The sequence below is a fragment of the Cervus elaphus genome, chromosome 22, assembly GCF_910594005.1.
Source record: "Cervus elaphus chromosome 22, mCerEla1.1, whole genome shotgun sequence".
Lineage (NCBI taxonomy): Eukaryota > Metazoa > Chordata > Mammalia > Artiodactyla > Cervidae > Cervus > Cervus elaphus.
The window spans coordinates 43977302-43994988 of record NC_057836.1 but is presented as its reverse complement, the minus strand read 5'-3'; the positions used below and the strand labels follow the sequence as shown (position 1 = coordinate 43994988).

General features: G+C 53.2%; 1 protein-coding gene and 1 long non-coding RNA gene across 2 annotated transcripts in view; both read right to left on the bottom strand.

Moving 5' to 3' along the window:
- The window catches only part of MYH9 (myosin heavy chain 9), an 85151-nt gene that overhangs the window by 33146 nt on the left and 34318 nt on the right, over window positions 1–17687 (bottom strand). Inside the window, exons 4-5 of the mRNA XM_043882324.1 lie at window positions 4674–4701; window positions 3555–3648 (exon numbers count right to left, since the gene is read on the bottom strand). Coding sequence (XP_043738259.1) covers window positions 3555–3648; window positions 4674–4701 — 122 coding nt within the window. The remainder of the gene's footprint in view (window positions 1–3554; window positions 3649–4673; window positions 4702–17687) is intronic.
- Window positions 6512–17679, bottom strand: LOC122680696. The gene is made up of 2 exons (XR_006336758.1): window positions 12360–17679; window positions 6512–12293 (listed from the first exon to the last, which is right to left on the bottom strand). It is a non-coding gene; the product is annotated as an uncharacterized LOC122680696 (long non-coding RNA).

Sequence of the window (17687 nt, the reverse complement as noted above, 5' to 3'; positions counted from 1 at the left end):
AAGAGACACAGAGGCATTAATCCTTCCTAATAAACTCTGCATTTGTCCTGCGGGTCCCCCGTCCTGCCGCTCCCCAAGCCACCCCCACCCCCCTAAACCTGCTCCCAGCAAGTCAGGTGTCTGAGCATGGGATCAGCAAGGCGCACTTTGAGTTCTAATTATTTACTGATAACATCAATAAGCCCTACTACGGTCTCATGATACTGGGTGGTTGGCAAAAATGTCCTCTTATTTACGCCTTCTTATCCCTGTGTCCTCGTGATACTTAGAGTAGGAAAGCCCCATTTCACAGAAGAGAAAACTGAAGTTGAGGGAAGGGGAATGAATTGCCCGAGGTCATGGAATTCAAGGCTTCTACCCCACACCTGTCAGTCACACTCTCTCTCGCCACGACCCAGCCCTACCTGGGGCTCCCTGCCATCAGGTGGGCAGGCCTTCGGAAGCAGTTATCATCCTCCTGGCAGGCCAGGTAATAACTGACGTTGCCTGAGGAAGAGACAGTGCTTGTTCACCTTACTACCTGGGCACTCTAGGGAGACAGCACATCACACAAGGGCCAGGTGGGGTTTCTATTTATCAGCAGGGCTGGAGTCAAGCCAGGACTTGCTGAGAATAAAGGTTGCCTGTAATCTGTGATGAAAGGGAGAACAGGCGGCAGGCGCTCCCCAAAGAGCCAAGAACTGCAGCCTCCCAGGGACGCCTGCGGCACACAAGGCCGCTCAGGCACACCATTCTGTACGTAAGTCTACAGAACACCAAGGATGCTCCCGGGTCTGGAAAGGCCCCAGAGACTGGAGGGCGCCCCACGACAGCCATCCCTGGTCAGGGATCCTCCCAGGGTTGGAGAGTCTTGATTTTGGACTGTAGAGATTAAGTGGAGGAGGGTCAGTGCAGCCAGGTCAAGGGGCAGAGGTCAAGGCCACAGAGCAGGCCCTACAGGAGTGCAGGGCACCAGCAGTCACAGGACACTGGCGTCCATCCCCCAGGCTCAGACGGGCTGGGAAGACAGCGAGGCAGCCCACGGACCCAGAGTTGGTTGAGTGCTGCTCCCCCACTAAAACACCTTCTCCAGGCACAGGCCAGGCTGCCAAGCTGGCCGAGCCACTCCTGTCCCCACAGTCAGATGGGAGCTTGGTCTCCACTGGAGCAGGCAGCCTGCTTAGAGGCAAAGCTAAGGCCTCTGTTGGGAACACAGGCTGCTGCCGTGGAAACGTAGGGCCACCAGGCCAACCCAGGAGCGAACAGCTCGGATTCCCGAGCTGAACTCAGCTGAACCGAGTGGTGGCAGCTAACCTACAAGTTTCTCTTCACTGACGCCTAACCAGGCACAGGAGAGACCTTTATTTGTCAATGAAACCTGCATACCGTGAAATTACGAGGCACTGCTATAGGCAGCGTGTGCTCGTGAGGTTTGGGATTATCTGCGTGGTCTCTGAAGGGCTTTCCTGGGTGGAATTTTCGCCAGGGGCTTCCAACCAATACACAAAGACCACAGTGAGGAAGAGCATCAGAGCTCACTGTTCAGACTCTGGAAGTCCATCTGGAAGGACCCTTCACTCAGCGCCACTCTGCCAACTTGCCGTCTGGCCAAAGCCTGGCCCCCCTTAAGGTGAGGTTTGGGGTATCCCAATCGGGGGTCTTGAGATGAGCACTTGGGTCCCTGCGGGGAGCGAGCTCCCCAGCAAATACTGCAACAGGTCTAGAACACAAGGCACAAACCAAGTTCAAGAGTGTCTCGTGGCCTAGCTGTGCGTGGAAAATCACTGCAGAGCTTCAGGCAAGGAAATCAAACAAACCGGTCAATAGCCTGTACAACTGAAGGCCTGGACGGTCGTGGGAAGCCAAGGGCAGCCTATTCAATCTTTTGAGTTGAACTTGGAGCTGGGTACCGGGTGCCCATCACACAGTAGCCTGAGAAAGAGGACGTGACAAGTTGGTCTCCACTCGTCACAGCTCTCACATGCCGTTCTGAGTGCTGGGGGCCTGCCTCTCCCCGCACCTGCAGATGGATCAGCCCCAGACATAACGCACGTCGGTCAACATCACTGCTCTCCAACTGTGGTTCCCCCTCCTGTCCTACATAGGGCAGGGACACCAAGGCCACCCTCTGGAGATCCAGACACATACTAGGCGTTCAACCAGTAGTTGGGAAATGGATTTTCCTGCAAATCCAGAGATGGAAAACCACAGTGAGAGAACTCCTAACCTCCCCAGCCCTGTTTTTAAAATAGGTCCCTTAAAAAGAATGGAAAATGGGGGAAGGGGTGGGGAGAGAGAGAGAGCAAAAGAAAACTTTACTCGTTTCTAAATATAACTCCTGACACCCCTTGGAAAAAGATTCAGAGTGTCTGGTGAAGTCTGGTGCATGAAAAGTTACTTCTGGTTTGATTCCAGAAGACTATGCTCTTTAGAACATTCTGCAGGACACACCCCAGGTCTGCATGCAAGAAGACACACACTGCTACTTACTTACATACGCTGCACAGGGCACCCTGGGGGGGCGCCCAGATGGCTGCAGGGGACACCAGTGGCACTTAGATTTCATAGGGAAGTTCAAGAGTGTGTACTTGAGAGACAGAGAGAGAGCACCACACGGGCATGCTTCAGACTGACCACACCCCACTCTGGGGAAGCCCAGTGAGCAGATTCCTGGCATGGCTTCCGGCCAGTGCGGTAAAGGCCGCCCACCCCATCGGGCCCAGCACGCTGAGCGTGTGGGGGTCTGGTCAGGCAGAGGCTCACTCCTCTGTGCCTCGGTCAGGGCTCCGCACGGGGACTTCTGGCCCTCATGCGCATGGGAACTCTGAGCTTCTGACAACAGCTAGGTAGTGAGAATGGTCCCCTTCCTGCCGGGGCTGTCATTGCAGAGTGCCCACGAGGCCACCATGTGTCACAACCCAGCCCCTCCTCCCAAGACAGTCAGTGAACCGAGCCTATAAGAAGAGGTCTAGCTGCAGAGAGTGACCAATGGTGTGGAGTGAAAAGCTGCTTAGAGAAAAATCGTAATTCAAGGGCACACGATGGGCAGAACACGCATTCCTGGTGTGCAACGTGCAGTAAACGTGCAGCTCACCTAGCGAGGACACTGCTGGGTTCGACCACAGGCCACCAAGGGGGAGAGGGGGAGAAAAAGGGAAGTGAGATGACTTTGCAGCTGCCTGTTTTCTCTTCGCTGGGGGCTGTCCACCCAGAAGCATGAAAACACCAGGGAACAGAAGCAGGGGTTCCAGTGCCGGCCTGCCCGAGATCCTTCAAGTCTCCGTCGACTTGAGAGCCTAGCTTTGGAATCTGCCTTCCAACCTCAGAGGTGGAGGCCATACAGCACAGGCTGCAAACTTCCGGCGTTCTCCAGTTTCCACAGCAACGCAGTTAGGGCCGGTCAAGGAGGAAATGGGCTGGCTAGCGCCAGACCCACTCCCAGGATGGCCAGGACGCAGTCTCAAGGAAAGTGGGCCTGGCCTCTACTTCAGTCCCCCGAACGCCAAGCCATGGATCACTAAGTGCTCTTCCTTGGGGAGACCAGGCACGTCCGTGGGGAGGAAGGTCACACTCACCTGGTCCTTCTTGCTCTTGTGTGATGAGGCCACGTGAGCCAGGTACTGAATGACTTTCTTGGTGTTCTCCGTCTTGCCAGCTCCAGACTCACCCCTGCCAGGAGAGCCAGAGATGTTCTCAGGGGAGAAGTGGCCAAATCTTTGGTGTCTCCCCTTTCCCACTGCAGGCTCTACTGTCTCCCATTCTGTGGGTGCCCATGCGGGACACCCCCACCCCCACCCCGACAACAGCCCGTGGCAGGAAAGGGACAGGTTAAACTCTGGACTCCTCACTGGGGCCCTTTCCCACGGCCCTCCAGAGGCGTGACAAGAGTAAACTTCAGTCCACTGCCTGCCCTGGTCACTGGGCAGCCTTTGCTTCCAAAAGTCTCAGGAATCAGTTTGCAGCAGCTGTTGACTCAGGGGTCAAAGGCACTTATACATCTTCCCTTGAAACTTCACTCGAAGGAATGTTCTGTACCGTTAACTTCTTCGGCAGTGGGTTGATTTATCAGCTCCTCGTTAGGTTCAGAGGACAGAGGTGAGAAGCCCAGGTAAAGAAAGCTAAGGTTCAAAGCAGGAGAATGCATTCTGGGGGCCATCAGCTCCCAACCCTGTCTTGTTGAGAAAATGCTTGCTTTTCTTCTTGGCTATAAACCCCAGCCCCGCCCCCTCCTTTGAGGAAGGAGATTAAAGAAGAAGGAGATTGAAAAAGGAGATTGGCCATGAAATAAAGCTCATTCATATTGTGGGACCACTGAGTAGCAAACATTAAGCCTGTTCCTTGGGAAAGTGGGGGCTTCCTGGTGACTCAGACAGTAAAGAATCTGCCTGCAATGCAGGAGACCCGGGTTCAATCCCTGGGTCAGGAAGATCCCCTGGAGAAGACAATGGCAACCCACTCCAGTATGCTTGCTTGAAGAATTCCATGGACAGAGGAGCCTGGCGGGCTACAGTCCATGGGGTCACAAAGAGTCAGACATGACTGAGCAACTAACTTTCACTTTTCACTTTTTGGGGAAGGGGTAGGGGATTGACTTGGGAATGGATCTCATGGACCTAGGTTTTGGTTAGGAGTTCCCCAAGAGTAAGAACAGAACAGAGTGACCAAGGCCCCGTCACCCAGACAGAAACACTTACGTGCACAAAATGGACTGGTCCTCTCGGTCTGAAACAAAAGAGATAAGAGGTTAACCTCCAGGACACATAAAGCATCCCCCTCCAGTTTCTGAAGAGCTGCCCGCGGCCCCCACTCCCACCTTCCAGAAGCAGAAAGCCTCAGACACTGGCCTTGCAGGGGGGTTGGGGGTTCCACACCATCAACACACGCTGGCCCCCTGCCTCAATGCGAGGAGGGACATTCCCCGGTGGCAGCTGCTCCCTCCTCCAGGGGCTCAGACTGCCCGCCCTGACTGCCCACCCAGCCCCAGTTCCGTCTGTCCACCTCTGAGGAAGCCAACCTCTGGAAGGCTCCCTGGAAATCTACTTTCCTGAGTGCTAAGGTGGGGCCTGCCCTGTGCATTTCTAACTTGGGGTCGTTGGAAACAAGGTCTGCGGCAGATGTTTAAAACACTGTCCCCATCCAGGAAAGAGGCACAAGAAAGATGCTGGGTAAGAGGTGGGGTCAAGGCTGGCTTTGCAGTGAGACAGCCCTGGGCTAAGATGCTGCCTCGCCAAGGCCTTCCCAGAGCCCAGCCTCCACCCGTGATGGGGGATAAGAGTGTATGTGGAAATTACATGCATGAAAGCATCAGTGTGGTGTCTGGCATGGGGAAAGTGCTCAGTAATGTGAGTTCAGAGGCAGATCGGAAAGAACAGAAGCTCTTCAGAATCAGCTCCTGACCAGTTTCTGTGACAACTGGGGTCTCCCCGCCTGGGGGTCAGGAATTCTCAGCCACTCCCCCAGCTCTGTGAGCCATTCAGCCAGCCAGGATGTAAACAATGCTCTCCCCTTGGGGGCAGGCGGAACAGTAATGTTCAACTCTGAAAGCAAAGTTTGACAGAAATGCTTTATTTAAGTTATCAGGGTTGGCCTGGCTCAGTCCTGAGCGTGCAATTTTAAGCAACAGCTAAAAATAAAAACTTTTTTTTTTCCCCATTTTATCCCATCGCAAGGAACACCCCACCCACCTCCTTGAGGTCAAGTCAGCCTGAATCCAGGACCAGGCTACTAACAGACACTTGGCTGCAGTGAGGTCTGCGGTTCCCAAGTCCTGGTTTCCTCATCCATCCGTAAACATGCTACTAACTCCCTGACAGGATTAGTTTGAAAAACAGAAAGAATGTGCAAAGGACCCAGCCTGGAAGCCTGCGCAAGGAATGGACTCCACAGGCAGTTGCTGTCCATCTACGTCCCCATCAAGAAGCCACCATGATGGGTGGTGCTGACTCGGTCAGGGAGGTGGAAGAATTAGTTGAGAAGTAACCAGGGTTCCAGCAGTTGTCAGTAGCCTCAGTGCTGGAGAGAAACTGACATCAGCCATCTGGAAGAACACCCCCACAGGCTCGACTGCCCAGCCAGGACCCTGCAGGACAGGGCATCTCGAGGCAGACTCAGGGTGGCCTGTGTGTTTAGCCTGGAGAGATGGATTTAGCTGTTGGGGACCAGCAGATACTGCGCAGCGAGGTCACCTGCCTCTCCACGAGGGGACCCTCCTGCATGCTGATCCCAACAGCCCACTCAGCTGCACATTTCTGACGACCACCTCTTCTCCTGTCTCGGGAGGGAGAAAAGGAGTCCAGCCAGGGAGGAGCAACAAGAAAGCTCGCATCCAACACAAGCTGCAGCTGCCCCTCCAGCCCTGAGAAATATCACCAGTACGGGGGTGTGGAAGGAACCCGGCCACTCACACGTACACAGCCCGCACCCCGCCCCCCACTGGGCAAGGGTTCAGAGCAGACCCGGAGGGTGACCTTGCTTCCAGCTCGCAACTTTCCCAAAGAACAGGGTCCTTCAAGGCTGCGCAGCAGGGTCTGAGACAGACCCGGCAGGGTCCCCGATAAGGCATCAGGGAAGGGAAGGCAGGGGGAGGGGTGGGAGGGAGGTGCTAAAGGTGGGGGAAGCCAGGGCAGAATAAGAGAATAAGGGGACTGGGGGGGCGGCACAGAACAGAAAAAACACAGCTGTGATGGGGTCAGGCCTCCCTCCCCCAACCCCTGCTGCATTTCAGAGGCTGCCCAGCAGCTAGCGTGTTCAGTCCCGCTCCCTGGGAGCAGGCAAGAATGTACCTGCACGGCGCGGCAAGTCGGCAGGCAGTGGCGGCTGAGACTACCATAAAAGGAAACATTCCCATCCCTTCCAGCGGAACCGTTTTCCCAGGGCTGTCCAGGCCTGGTCCCTGGGACGGCTGGAATTCCTCTGATTGTGTGAGGGGGAGTCAGATGCTGAACGGCTGAACAACAGGAAGCAGGGGCCCCAAACACACACGTGTGGGCACGCACACACAGTCACACTGTGCACACAGACCCACACGCACACACACAGGGCTCTGGACGAGCTGCATGTGGACACGCATACACATGAATGCAGAGACCAGACGTGCCTGGGCGCATAGGCAGGGCCATGAGTGTGCACACAGGCACATGTACACGTAGACGTGCACAGCCGTGGGTGCACACACACAGACAGAGGCCTTACACAGAGGCCTACACACACTTCACATCCCACTCCCAGAACCAAACACTTCATGGCTTCATCCGCTCCCCCGTCTCCAGCTATCCCTGCTAGCTGACCTTTCACCTCCAACTCCTGAAGCCAAGGTACCACTGTCAACACAGCCTAAAAGGAAACCCTCCAATCCTTGAATTTTACACTTTAAAGAAACCTTAATTTCCTTCACCAGAACATTCGCTGAGGCAAATACTTTTGCAGAGGAAACCTGAGAGGAGGTGTTTCTGACTTCCTCAACTCTTGCCACTAAATCCACCTGCCCACCATCCCCCAGAACCTGTCGATTTCTCTCTTTTTACAGAAGAGAAAGGTCTGCAGAAGAGGCAGGTGAGGTAGGCACCGCCTCTGGTCTGCACAAGCCTGTCTCACCACATTTGGCTCTGTTGCTGCGCTCAGAAGCATCTCTTCTGGGTAGGGCTATTGTTTCTGTTTAGTCACTTCTGTTTAGTCGTGCCCAACTCTTTGTGACTCCATGGACCACAGCCCACTAGGCTCCTCTGTCCGTGGGATTTTCCAGGCAAGAATACTGGAGTGTGTTGCCATTTCCTTCTCCAGGGGATCTTCCTGAGCCAGGGATCAAACCCAGGGCTCCTGCATTGGCAGACAGATTCTTTACTGCTGAGCCATCAGGGGTCGGGCAGGAGATGGGGGAAGTGGAAGGAATTCTCAGCGGCTCTCCCCCGGCTCAGTTTACTGTGCCAGAGACCCAGTGCATTCCGGACAGAACCCTCCTTAACACACACTCCATAAGCTCTCCCCATACGGTCCTCTCTAGGGACACGGACCCTTGAGAGTCCAGCCCACTCATTGTTTGCTCAAGTCTTTATTTGAGTCTATGTGGAATGAAGGCTTATTTGAAAACACCCTTCCTTCCTCCACTACAGAGACAGACAGGCAGACAGATAGGAATCCGACAGCCCAGAACCAGGGAAGTGAATCCACCAGAGAAAATGCTGTTCTGGGAAACAGGCTCCCACAGGATGAAGACAGTAGCCTGACTTAGGGCCCCTGAACCCCTCCTGCCCTGGTCCTGCCTCGGCAGGGATGGGGTAGAGGCAGGAACACGAATCTCTGCAGTGATTTTCAACTCTCTTAAAAGCCGCAGCAGGGACTTTCCTGGCGGTCAAGTGGTGAGACTCTGCCTTCCAATGCAGGGGTTTCTGGTTCAATCCCTGGTCGAAGAGTTAGGATCTCACATACCAAAAAGCCAAAATGTTGAAACAATATTGTAACAAATTCAATACAGACTTTAAAAGCAGCAGCAGCCTTTCCTCAGGAAAAAAAAATCTTCCTGAGTCCCCCATATGAAAAGTAGGAGATAAAAACCAGAGCTGCTTGGGAGGTGGAGAGAGGGTTCCTGGGAACACACTTTACAACTACCGGTCCATGTGTCTGGAGCCACAGGAGAGAGAAGAAAGCCGCTGGCTGGGTGCCCTAGAGGCCGGGGCAGCACCCTCGTTCTGCACGTCCCCACGGGATGCCTGGCCCCCGGCCTCCGGGCAATCGGAGGGCAGGGTTCCCTGGCAGCACCGCTCCAAGGATCAAATGAGGCGGGTGCCTAAAGCCCGAAACACAGGGCAGGGTTTGGAGACTGACCGCAATGACCCCCGTCCTCTGCACCTCCCGGCTCTCCCAAACGCATGGTGTCCTCACAACAACAACAATGAGAAAGGTTTTAAGTTACATATCCAGTTATGAGGCCAGTCCCTCCCCAGATTTTATTTTAAACCCCAAATGCCCTGAGGCCTTTTGGAGCCGATTCTGATGTGCACATGCACAGGTGTTTCCAGCCAGCTCAGGAGGTCCCGGCGCAGGTTGGGGGGTGGGGGGGGTGGAGCCCCAACCACAGGTATTTCAGGCCAGGTAGATGCTTTACAGGCTTCTGTGAGGGGCCTTCTTGCTCACTTCCTCTGAAAGAGGAGCTGCCGATTCTTGTCCATAAAAGGCCACGCGGCTCGCTCAGCCGTGATGTGACATCAGCCCCAACAGGAAGTAGGGGAGGAAGGGAACAGGTCTGGTTCACCCACTGCAGGCTGCCCGGGGCTGACTCATCCGACGCTCACTCAGATAACGCCTGCTGGCCTTCCGCAGGGCTGCCCCCTGGGGACACCTGGAACAGGTTTCTGCCTGCAGGGCCCGTCTTCAGAGCAACAGGGTTTTTCTCCAGAACCGACTGAGATGCAGATACAGCCCAAGCAAAAGTGAATGCACAGGGCAGCTGCAGCTTGAGACAGCCCAGCTGAACGGGTGAGAGATGGCACGACCAGTGGGCCTGCAACTGTCCACACCAAGGGGGCTGGTTTTTTGCTAAAACTGCAGAGCAGACCCCCGTGTTGCCCACTGTCGGACCCCTGCTCGGTGTTGCCTGAGACAGAAGCCTCGAGATGCAGGGACAAATTCCAGGGCTGCAGGTTACTTCTCCCGAGACCCTCTCAGGGACAGCATTTTGGTCCCAGTGGGTGAAAACACCAGGCACTCTGCCAGGTGTAAAATGTGGAGAGACTTGTGGGTTTGAGCTCAGACGTGGGGGCTGGGAAGGTTCTAGACAACAGGTGGTCCCATTACCTGCATCTAGAAGTCAGGACACCGAGTTCTGAGAAACCCAATGACTTGGTCAAAGCATGTAAGCTGGGCTAAGAAGCCAGGCCTCCAGATTCTTCCCCATGCTGCTCCCATAGGCCAGGGCCTCAGAGCTGCATATGACGGGCTATTCCCACTCACGAAGGGTCATGCCAGCCTTGCAAGCTGTCTGCTACTTTTTCGAAAGCCAGCCCAAGTCATGAGCTTGGGTTATTTAAGTGCATGGGAAGCAGACAGAGGTGAGGAAGAGAGGGGGCAAAATAATGCCTCCTGTTAGGGGGTTGCTGCCAAGCCTCGGCGGCCTTGCATCATGGCACCCAGAGGAACCTACCTGCACCCCACTGCAGTCAGTGAGCAGGAAAAAAACCCACTGGTGGCTCCCAAGCACACACGGTACCACCAGCCGTGTTCTCTCCAGGAACAAAGGTGGGCCCAGACGAAGCAGACACTCGAACCAGAAGCCAGGGGACCCCCCTCGGTGCCTCTGCCCATGCTCTCCCCCTGTAGGGTCGGGGTGTGAACCCTGCAGAGGCCCTAGTTCCCAGGCACAGGGGCAGAGGTCTGGTAGGCCTCCCCCACCAGCACCCCTGTCAATTAGGAAGAAACTCAAGGGACTGCTCTTTCATTCTGTTAGGAGGCCCCAGACAAGCCCCCTCTTGGTCAAAATGCATCCAGTGGTTCACGCAGGTAAGCTCCTAGTGCACAGGTAAACCTGCCAAAACCACTGCTTCTGGCAGGCAGGGCTGGGAGCAAGAACTTCTCAGAGTAGGGCTGCTGCTGAGGCAGCTCTCAAGGGTCTGCCAGGATGGAGGGAGACTCAAAAGCCACATGTGGGTACAGACAGCCCACAGCAAAGGTCATGAAGACATCTGGAGAGACCTAACAACCCCTGAGGCCAGTTTTACCCTCTGAAATAACCCCTCATGGAAAAGGAAAGAAGGCAGGAGTCCTGGACAGAGAGCACTAAGCCACGGGTCACAGCTCGGCCGCCAAGAGGACAGGCGGGAAAGACAAAGGGACACAGACAGGGGATGAGATGGACACCACCAGGCAAGCTCAGGACAAACCCGGCTTCAAGTTGGAGCACAAACAGCCCTCCCAGGAGACAGCGGGCTTTGCGAACGTCCCATTGATGGGTTCAGTCCAACTTAAAGAACCAGGAACACCAGTGCCAGGGAGACAAACCTCAGTGGCACGTGAAGATGCGCCCTGCAGAAGCCAGGGGATCTGATGTCTCGAGAAGGACAATCAAATGAAATAAAAGATGGGCTGGGACTGTGGGGCCAGCACTTGCCCCCAGAACATGGCTTCTGCGCTTGGCTTTCAGCTTAGAGGTCTGCCCTATTGTGTTTGCAGTCCATCTTGGGTTGGAGAGACCAGCTCTTCAATAAGAGTTAGGAAGTCCAGCTGGAATGACACCCGAGCCCCAATCAGCACCACCTGTTTGCCAGAAGCATGGAGTCATTACAAAGGTCGACACTGGGCCATTAGCCTTGGTCAAGATTAGAGGAATTTTATAGAAGCCACTGAAGTTATCCTGAGTTTTATGCCTGCAGACTCTTGGCTCCCTTATCTCTTTAGTTTGGAGGAATTTATCTTGTTCTCCTCTGATAGCTTAATTCCAGAAATCAGGCAGGCAAAGGAAAGCAATCCTCTCCTCCAAGTGCACCAGGGTCCAGCCCTGACATATCAGGACACATTCTCTCAAGTCAAGAACTTGAGAAAACAGGAACAACGAGCTTGTAGGCAGCAGAGAGGCTAAAAGCACAATGCAGGTTAGCCATTAGAGACGTTGCAGGTGAGTTTTTGTTGTTTGCATGTTGCGGGGAGGTAGATGTGAAGGAACAGAGATATGGGGCCAAGTTCTCGGCCACCCGCAAAGTTTCAGGTTCCGAGAGGTCACTTCTTTCTTCTCTCCCACTTTAGTCGGCCCAGAGCAAAGCAAAGCCGGCCTGCTGGGTTGAATCAAAAACAAAACAAAAAAGCAAGCCAAGAGCTGAATCCTTGAAAAGGACCCATTAACCACAGATTCCTCTTCTAGGAAGAACATTTTATAGAAATGAGACTGACAGGCGTGACCACATTGTAAGTAGGCAGCCTCATTCCAGGAGCCGACTTTTCCTCTGGGGGGCCTGACCAGGCAGCCTCTATGTGGGGGCTCTGGTGTTGGGGTGGCAGGCCCAGGGCTGCCTGTCACGACGCCCCTCTGGTAGCTCACCAGCCCACAAACAGAGAATTGCTCCAGAGCCAGGGAGGAACTGTCTCTTGTGTGCACGACACCCTCCTGAAGACCCATCCTCAAGGCCTCGTCAACCCCAAGGCCCAAGGACCAGGTCAGACAAGCCGGAGGCTGCATTTGCCAGTACACGCCCGTGAGTCACGTGGTCGCTGCGGGGATGGCAGCTAGATGAGCCACTTCCTGTGTGTGCTGGTCCCCAGAGCCTAGCCCCTCAGAGGAGGCTCACCGAAGAGACTTTAAGAAGCCACCTGAGGAAGCCTTTGCTTATCACCTTCTTCAATAGGAGGCTCACCGAAGAGACTTTAAGAAGCCACCTGAGGAAGCCTTTGCTTATCACCTTCTTCAAGCAAGTGGGAGAGTGTGTGATGAGCAGTTCTCGAAGCAGGCAGGGACTGCTCATTCAAGACACAGCATCTCCAGGCCCCACTGCTACCTTCTATCAGACATTCGTCACAGGACACGGCCTCTCTTTCGATCCTTGGGGTAACACTGCCAAGTTCGTTCATCCAGTCAAGAGGCAGACTAGAAAATGAAGGTCCAGAGTCGACCCCGGTCGGTCAGGACACAACAGGGCCAGACTCCAACTAGTCCAAACCCCGTCCTCTCTTCACACAGTTTCTGCTCAGAAGGTAAGCATCTTCTTCAAGCTGAGGCCAAGAGAGACCCAGCACACTAGACCCCTCTGATGACCTGCTCCAGAAGCGCCGTGTCACCTGTCAAAGCTGGACCCCCACACACACACACCCTCCTGCTGTGGTGTATCTGCCAGCCTCTCAGGCCCCCAACCCCAGCAGGGCTGCATCCAACACAGCCGGCTGGCAGGGGTGACCATGTGGCGGCAGGGGCGACAGAGTGCGGCCCTAGGGTAAGCTACTGCCTCCCAGCCTCCCTGCAGACAGCGGGGCCTTTGTGTGCAGCCGGCTGGCGGGGCTCCCTGACGGGCCCAAGCCTCCTGGCCGGCACATTCCTGCCTAAGTAGAATCGTCATATCTGCGGCTTCCTCGGCTGCCTGTCCTCTTGGAGTCTGCTTTATGCAGGGGCCATTGAAGCACTTCTGAGCGCCTCCCCAACACAGCGCTTTCCCTCTGGAAGACCTTAGAGGGTAGACAGCTCCATGGGAACAACAGTCACCAAGGCCAGGTAAAGGTGGAGAGAGGGTCCTAACCGGCCAAGCCAACAGGGAGCATCCCTCCAACTCCAGCCAGGGAGGAGGACCAGCGGTGAGCCCTGGAGGACGGGCACCAGGGTGGGAGTGGGAGAACTGGTTTCTGGGGCTGGCTCTCTGGGGGCCTTTGGACAACAGTCAGTTAACATTTCTGGGCCTGTCGTTCTACTTGTGAGGCAGGAGGATCATCCTCAAATGTGAAGAGAATGATCAAATTCGCCCCTTCTTTGCTTACCCAGAAAGGCTACTCAAGCCCCGAGAGGCAGGTGGACACTCACCCAGCCCTTGGTGACCAGCCACCCTGGGGCAGCCAGCACTGAGCAGCAGAGGTGGGACTAGCGTGGAGCAAAGGGTTAAATCGTTCTCAGATTAGTTCAGGTCTGGAAAGAGAGCAGACCTGCTGCCCCTCCCCCAGCAACGCTGGGAGCTCATTAAAATACCAGAGTCACCAAAAGTGAACCAAACCCGGTGTTCTAACTAATTAACATAGAAGAGAGTCCTTTTCTTCTCCTCCTGGGGGAGATAACTGGCTCTTTAACTGGCTGGGTCTCCTGTGAAAACACAGGCAGTCTTTCCCACAGAGGGAGACCCCCAAATTCCCCAGGGCAGCCCCTGGTACCCTGTCCCCCAGAGCGGACACATGCCTTCAGTCTTCTGTCATCTTCCCGGCCTCATATCATTCAGAGCCTTCCGCTTTTCACAGAATCCTTAGGAACGCGTCAACCACAAGGTAGGAAGACCCAGTAATGCCCAGGACAACAAATTAACCCAACGGGAAAGCCACTGTTGGGAGGGTGAACCTACCAAGTCACCACAACGTTAATTAAACCCAAGGCTGAGGATTAAAACAAACAAAACTGGGCCCGGCAATCTGGGCTGTGCCATAACCATTTATTGACACACACCTGCCGTTTCCACAGGATCCGAGCTCCGCGGGCTGTTCCGCGGTGACTTTCTACCACCCCAGGCCCCGGCGGCAACACCTTCTTCTAAACTCTCAAGACACCTGACACCTGCTGCAGTCGTGTTGACACCAGGTGTAGGTGGCCTCTCATCCTGTTACACAGCTTTGGCCACAGATCTCTGTCTACAAACATGTCTGTCTCTCCACCCAGATTGCCAGCGCTCCCAGTGCCGGAGTAATGTACTCAAGCATTCTGGCACTTTCCTTCTCCTACCTCCACAGCCTCATCTTGTGCCCATGGCCGACAGCACTAATCTATCCCAGCATTCTCTGGCACTGACTCTCACATCCTTGCCAACACAGAGCTAGGCAAGGCAGTACTGATTGATCGGAGCTGACACTTAGAATAAAACCCATCTGCAATACTTAGTCCAATCGTTCTGAAGTAAGTGGGGGCACTTTTGCCCCCCAGGGAACATTCAATAACAATGTCTGGGGGCATTTTTGATTGTCACAACTGGAGAGGGAGGGTGCTACTGGCATCGAGTGGGCAGAAGCCAGGATGCTGCTAAGCATCCCATAGTACTCAGGATAAGTCCCACCCCCACCCAGCCTACAACAACAGAGTATCCAGCCCAAATGTCAGTGGTGCCAGTTTGAGAAACGCGGGCTTAGTCTAACAAATAGATAGAGAAACCATATAATTTATCATCCAAACTGGGAAGCTTCTGAAAGTTAAGAGAGCAGTGTCAATACTAACTGCAAGACAGCAGGCATAAATCAGGACTTACAGGCAGACCAGAGCATTTAAGAGATGAAAGCAAGGGAGGTCCCTAGGAGAAGTCAAAGAGCTCCTCTCATAAAAGTCCCCAGACAAAGCCACCAACTCCCCTATTTGGCAGAATAAATGCCAGTATGTCATAAGCCACAGCCAGCTCAGGGACGAAATCTTTTTCTAGTTCTCATTTAAAGAAAAAGCAAAAAGGAACCATCTGGCCGTGTCTTTTAGGATGTGTATGTCAGAGAACAGACTTGTGTTTCTCAAAGCCAGTGGGGCTGCGTGTACTAAGTAGAACACTCTCTCCAAAAGAGAAGAGCTGATTCTAACAACCTGAGGACCCCAATGCTCCACTGTTATTACCTGACTTAGGGCAAGAACCAAAGACTCCTCCTGGGAACTTTCTTTACTGGTGAACCATCTTGTCATAACAGGGCTACTTCTGTTAATTAACTTCCTCCCTGTTGTCTCAAGAACGAGAAATCTGTTGCCAATTGCTTTGCTGGTCAACTATGTGCAACAAGAAGGAACTTGGAAATGTCCCTGGTTAACATGGGGGCTGAAGAGCTGCACCGAGTCCAGCATGAGGCAGAGAGTGGGTGAACACTTCTCAGTTTGAGATTCAGAAAATACACGGACCCAGCACCTACACAGATCATTAAAGAGAAGCACTAAGACCCTAGGTTCCTCGTGCCTGCAGATGTATTTCCTATCCCTGTTCTCCAAAAGATGAAAACACCCACCCGTTTGCCCTCATAATTTGAGGCAGCTCCTTGGTTCCTGTCAAGGCCATTACATTACAGCCAAGATTTCCTGCTCAACACAAAGGAAAGCTCCAGTCCTCTGCAAGTTCCCTTTTCCTTTTTCCCCCAACTGTCTCCAACCTATAGAGCTGACTTTTGTCCCTCAAAATTATCATGGTTGAACACATATAACTTGGGCAAATCTCTTTGGGAAGAAGTCCCACAGGTTGTTAGAAAAAAGGCTAGCAGTCTAATTTCAGAAATTCCAATTCCTGGAGCCATGCTATGGTATATCACTACATTATTCTTATAATGGCTTGATGAGAAGTGAAAATGCCCACTTGCTAGAAAAAAACCTTTTGGGTTCAGGATCCAAGTGTGGGAACAGCTCTAACTCAGCAGTGCAGAGCTCAAGAAGACTCCAGCCTGCATGAGGCCAATTATGAGAGCCAGGAGAAAACTGACTCATAACCTCTGGAGACAGACTCAGGCTCTTCTGGAATCCCACAGAATGTTCTCCCACCAAACTCTTCTAGTTAGCACTCTGAAGCCGACATCCTACTTTAAAACTAAAAGGCTGGCCTCCTCAAGGAATTTTGATAGACGTGAACATGAGCCAAAGGGGAGGTCAAACTTGTACATCCTACATAATTCACCAAGTTTGGTGGATGAAACACGTTCCACAGCACTGTGTGGAGGGTACAAGACAGGCCCACATGTTGCCATTTTAAACCACTAAACCAGGGATAAAGTTAATGCAAGACTCATCACCACCACTGCCTGGATTGACTATTAAGTTTAAAAAAAAAAAAAAACAGGATGCCCATGTAATAAGACATGAAAAACCACTATCAATATAAGATATGAGAACATAACCCTATGCTAAGTAGTTGACTAAGCTTTGAGACTATAAAAGCAACATGAGCCTGGTCCACACCAGGTAATACCAAAGTATTACCAGGGTTAGCCCAGACATCCTCCCTAGCTGGCAGTAACAGTTCAGTCACGTCTTTAACAAAACAGTAGAAACTTGTCAGCTATTGCAAGGCAGATGAAACAGGCATGGTGATTTGAAGCAGAAAGGCCTATTGGAGAAATATAAGGAGTTCCATGCAGCCAAGAAGTTGGAGAGGTAGGCAGCAGGCCAATTAAAAAAGGGACAGTGTAAGATGAATCAGGTTCCAGGCTTGGGTGACTGGGTGGATGGAGAAATACCATCTGGGAGCAGTGGGCTGGCGGCAATCAACTAGGAGAGCTGGTCCTCAGCTGGAAAGTGATGGCAAAGCCACTCAAGTGGGTGGGGCCACAGGACAGAGGATGAGACCTTGAGGAGCAACCGGTGTTAACAGGGGAGAAGACGTGAATGGGGCCGAAGAGATTAGGGAACCATAAAATCACAGGAAGGAAGGGCTTTCAAAAGGAAGTGGTCAAGACTGTCCAATCCTAGGAGAGGTTAAGTAAGATAAGAACCCAGAGCTCCACAGAAGGGAGGGTGGCCTTTACCAGATAGTCTGGGAGGGCAGCAAATGATGCGCAGGGGCAGGAGTATGGCTGAGAAGTGCTTAACGGAGGCAGGGAGCATGGATACTTCCTCTGAAGAGTTTCACTGTGACAGAGGAGAGCAGAGACAACCCACAGAGGGCACAGAATCCAGAAGAGACTTTGTTTGTTTTTTTCAAAGATATAAAAACTCACACATGTTTCCAGACTGTGGAGACGAGAGTAAGAGGTTAAAATCATGGAGGAAAGGGAATAACAGGTAGAAGAGGCAGCCCGGAAGCCAGAGGATGGGCACAGGAGCTCTTGATCAGAATGAGAAATTGGGAAAATAATTAGGAAATGCACTTTTTTTTTAAAGCTTCTACAATATTCTATCAACATATAAACATCTCCTCTGACAGCCACCAGCCTTGGCTCTCATGAAATGGCTTACAGACCTCGATGCACAGCCCCCTCACCAGTACCACTGATACCAATCCACAGGATCACCAGGGCTGTGAACACGAAGGAGCACCTACAAAGTTGCCAACGAGGCTGCAGGTAAGGACAGACCCTTGGAAGGCTGAGGGACTCAC